This window comes from Littorina saxatilis, linkage group LG9, assembly GCF_037325665.1.
Source record: "Littorina saxatilis isolate snail1 linkage group LG9, US_GU_Lsax_2.0, whole genome shotgun sequence".
Lineage (NCBI taxonomy): Eukaryota > Metazoa > Mollusca > Gastropoda > Littorinimorpha > Littorinidae > Littorina > Littorina saxatilis.
The window spans coordinates 7,243,470-7,248,469 of NC_090253.1; the positions used below are offsets into that span (position 1 = coordinate 7,243,470).

General features: G+C 41.8%; 1 protein-coding gene across 1 annotated transcript in view; it reads left to right on the top strand.

The window, feature by feature from the left end:
• The first annotated feature begins 2,162 nt into the window (after positions 1-2,162).
• Positions 2,163-5,000, top strand: part of LOC138975177 (uncharacterized) — a 28,619-nt gene continuing 25,781 nt past the window's right edge. Inside the window, exons 1-4 of the mRNA XM_070347836.1 lie at positions 2,163-2,347; positions 2,923-2,999; positions 4,087-4,199; positions 4,588-4,821. Coding sequence (XP_070203937.1) covers positions 2,244-2,347; positions 2,923-2,999; positions 4,087-4,199; positions 4,588-4,821 — 528 coding nt within the window. The 5' untranslated portion in view covers positions 2,163-2,243. The remainder of the gene's footprint in view (positions 2,348-2,922; positions 3,000-4,086; positions 4,200-4,587; positions 4,822-5,000) is intronic.

The window sequence follows — 5,000 nt, forward strand, 5'->3', positions numbered from 1 at the left end:
CCTTATCCTTGCTCCACTGAAGTATAGTTCATCTCTGTCCTTGGTCTTGAAACAAATATGCAACGAGGAGATAGCTCAGTCGGTAGCGGCGCTGGCTTGAAACCAGTTGTCGCTATATGCGTGGGGTCGAACCCAACATTCGGCGAGCGATTTCAATTGAATTTTTAACACTTTATTTCCCATTTACTTCATTTGTGTAGCCCTTGGTGTCCGAACATCCCCGTGTACACGCCCGCGCACGATACAGATCCAACGTTCAAAGCGAAATTCACAGGGTTTAGAATCATAAATACACGAGTGCAGGAAAAAGAAAAAGAAAATGGGTAGCGCCGTATTGACTGGCAGCTCTCTTTCCCAAATGAGAAAGAAACCGGAATTTCCGTGAAGGCAACCTCACAGGACTATATGAAATGTTATCTTTGTCCTTATACTATGTGTCCCTGTGTCCTGTACGCGCTAGAAACAAAACAACAAACACAAATATCGGAAGGGGTGCCAGTGGGGGAGAGGGGGGTGAAGCACTTAACCTTAAAAGAGCGGGTCTCGGGACTCACAAGAAAACAAAGAAAAATAGAAAGTAGAGAGCAACAGAAGAAGATAGAGACAGAGAGAGAGATTAAAAAAAAGAGATTGAAAGAGAGATAAGTCAGAAGTCAGAATGTTTATTCGCGTAAATACAGGGTCCATTGCAAACGAGTACGTGGGGTTTGGGAAATCGAAGGATCAGCGATCATCAGTGTTCACATTGGTCTTAGTCCGTTACAAACACAATGCATCGTTCGGAGGCATCTAACTGATATTCCAAGTCAGGAAATAACTGTTCCGTTTTCAACACGCTTTTTATCGATACCGATCGCGGTTTGTCAGTCAAAAACACAAATGTATTGTGTGTGTCGACTGCCCGTAGTTCAGCGAAAAGAGTCGGTCGAATGTGGAGGGGAGGGGGGAAGAAATTAACCAATACACCGCTACGGGATTTTAGTACAAACAAACAATAGCCTTTTCCGTGAGATGATGATAAGGATAGAATGTCACGCAAAATAGGTTTTTGTTTGGTTTTAATACACCGGTGCGGCCTTATAGTACAAACAATATCATTTTCTTTGAGCATGAGGTAAAGATAACAATTGGGTGTCACATACAATAGCTTTTTGTCAACACACGTACATACATCACTGGGCGAAAAGTCACGTTTTGGCACTATAACGTGGCATATAACATGAAACATGAAGTTAATCAACTGAATTTTGTGGCATTATACCTGTGCGATTCACATCAAGTTAGAAAAACTGCCGTAACGCAATAAAATCCCTGCGATTTTAGCGGGGTGCAAAACACGGTAAAACATCGAGTTTTGGTGTCTGCGTTTTGGACGTTTTCGCTACGTTAACGCATGGCGATTCACGTCGTGTTAAACGCGTTTCAGCAGTGCGCAAAATACCACAAAACCTATGGAGTTACAATAAGTTTTTCGATTTCTGGTTTCTAAAACTTGATGTTAGAGTGTTGTTTTGATGGATTATTCTGCGTTTTCATCAGCCTGGTGTCGAACCCCGGCCGCCCCTCGGCGAGTTTGCAGAATCAGACGATTATCGGCTCCCTCTCTCTCTCTCTAGTTTCTCTCTCAGCACGGTCACACACACATAATTATATATACACACACACACACTCGTGCTGTAATAACATAAATAAATAAACCATTATTTTGAATGTTAAAACAAAGTAAATAGTACAACATTTGAAATTTAAATAAACAGAAAAGACGAGTTATTGACAAATTAATGATAACACATGTAATGATCTCATGAAGATAATTAAAACATTACTACAGATAGAAACTTAGCAATAAATAGAAGGAAAAAACATTGAATATGTGAATGGGAAAATTAATAATACAACTCTGATAAAAAAACAAGAACCAGAAGGATACAGGAGCCATTTCTACGTAAACCCCCAAAAGACAACTGCGTTTGATTTTTATGTGCTTTAAAATGTATGGAATGTAAGCAACAGAAAAATACCGGTAAATCACTAACTGACAAGAACAAGTTTACCGGGGTACAAATCTAATGGGTGGCACCGGCAGTATTATCTCACGGCCTTCACAAATCAGTGACACACCTTCAGAGATTTAAACCAGAGCATTAAATGGTACATGCGAGATGATAAGACAGATGTAGATTCAACACAGAGTTTTTTGTTTACTTTGTGAGACAATAAGACTGCAGGCCGGAAAGTTCAAAATGTTGACCATTGCATGGTTGTGTTTTCTGTGGTCAGTGACGTGTGTGTGGTCAGCCTCTGTCCATATCTACGTCAGTCCTACGGGGTCGGATTCCAATGATGGGTAAGTGATATGGTACATAGCGATACAGCTAACGGTCTACATGCTTGGCTCAATGGGAAAGCTTCAATACCAACACTAATTTTACGGGCTCAAACAGACACACTCGCATACTGGTAAACAGGCACATTATCCCATAAACACGGGCACGCCGATACAGACACTGACATAGTCAGACACACATACACACACATACACACACATACACATACATATACACATAGATCGCGCACACTCGCACACACGCACACACACACACGCACACACACACACACACACACACACACACACACACATACACACACACACACACCACACACACACGCACACACACACACACACACACACATCCACACACATCCACACACACACCACACACACACACGCCAGTATTTGACAGCTTTTAGAAGGACGCTCATGTTAACAGTGCAGCTCAATACAACGGATCTCTTACAAATATGAACATAAAAATGTAGGTCAAGAGAAGGTATCACACAGCCAATTATTTTCGGGGAAGTGACCTTAAAGGCAGTTATTCCTTTCTGATAGAAAAATATGGTGTTTTGTCCTGCTGTCAGGCTTTCAACCAATCATCCGATGGAGACTCTGAACCATGTGGCAAACCTGCTTTCAACTGGTGGCATTCATGGAGATCGTGAGTATGTTCAAGTGTAATAAATGAACTGCTTCTCTCTCTCTCTCTCTCTCTCTCTCTCTCTCTCTCTCTCTCTCTCTCTCTCTCTCTCTCTCTCTCTCTCTCTCTCTCTCTCTCTCTCTCTCTCTCTCTCTCTCTCTGTCTCTGTCTCTGTCTGTCTGTCTCTCTCTGTGTGTCTCTCTCTCTCTCTCTCTCTCTCTCTGTCTCTGTGTCTCTCTCTCTGTGTCTCTCTCTCTCTCTCTCTCTCTCTCTCTCTCTCTCTCTCTCTCTTTCTCTCTCTCTCGTAAGTGTTTGCAAAACCTTCTTGTTAACGTACTGAAAAAATACGTAATCACTGGAGAAGTAAGTCTTTTTTTGCCGCAAGTTGGGACAGACCATTGACATTTGCAGAAGTTGTCACACAAACTTAAAACAGCCTTTCTTTTTGTTACCAGCACCTCACTACCCAAGCCACTTCCCTTCATAACTTTTTCAAGTGGATGCTAGCAGTGACATGATTGTCCTCGGCAGGAAGCAGTCATGGAGTTTAGTAACTAGGATCTTGAAAACAAATAAACAATGGCGACTGCACATGAGAGCGAACACCAAAAAGACCCAATAGCGCTGTACTCACGTTAGAATCACGAACAAGGAACAAATAACGGCGACGTTTCAACCTCTTGGGTCTTCTTCAGGCACGAAAAGATTAGTACACACAAAAAAGATCTTGATACAAGATTAATGTCAGAATGAATCAATAATATCTAGTACTTCTCATTCAAGTGACATAGTCCATCCTAAAATAAAAGTTTGCAAACGAGCTCGAAATACATAACGTGAAATAACAATTCCTATCTAGATGTACATATTTATAACCACACTTAATAATTATAAGCTTAGCTTGTTGTGTGGTCACAAATGTTTATATCGCATATACTTGCCACCCTGTATTTCCTTAATAAAATCTTGTTTAAACAAAAAACAAAAAACGAGCTCGACACTGAAGCATATAAGTTTACATTAATTTTTGTCTGCACACAAGCTGACCAATGTTTGTTTGTTCTGCATTACTCATTTTTAGTTTTCTCTTGACTTTGAACTCTTACAGCGGTGTTCGTGGAGTTGATGCAAGGTCACCATGACCTGTCCTCCACCTTGCATATCCAGTCTACCAGTGGTACCGTCGTCTTCAGAGCCTACCAGGGACAGGAAGTGCATGTGGTGAGTTTGCCTACAGACTAAGAGGATTCTAACATTTTGACCATTAGACATACAATGGAAAGAGGATCAACGATCTTTAAATAATTTATATCCTACAAGAAATGTGATCATAAAAAAAGTGAAAGCAGACGTATGTCGTTTTCTTGAAATAAAACGTAATTGTTTACAGAAGAATTTAAAATTGTAAACAAATATTCCCAGAAACCTAGCTCTGTTTCCTAATGCTGAAAGTATAGATTGAATATAGTTTACTCCAAGAGCACAACACAAAGAGCAGTATCTTAACTTTTTGAAACATTGTGCAGAGTATATTGCACTGAATTCTTTTTTTAAAAGCAGCAGGGATTTTCTCTCAATCCTTCTTTCACTTCTCCACAACGGTTCCCAGACAGGAGGCAAGCGTCTACCGAGCGGTCAGTTCCACCAGGTGATCGACAGCGGTGTCCTGCACAAGCTGCCCCACGCTGCCCACAGCAAGGTCGTGGAGCTGGACCTGACAGCGGCTGGTGTCACGGACACCGGTCAACTGGTCACCTACGGATGGTTCGTACCTGTGCCTGTAGCGCCCTTGGAGATTTACATCAACGGCAACTCACTGAGACTGGCGGAATGGCCCAACAGGGTGGGTACCCCGCTTGTTCACAAAGACATAATTCAGGGATGAGGTGCACGAAGCGAAACTGGATGCCACCCAAATGGGTTTTACGCACCCGCGGAGTCAGATTTTTTGAAGTTCAGATTTGTAGTGATTTCTGTCAATCAGCTTTGTGTCTTGTTCCAAACCGTTGGATAAAACCCAGT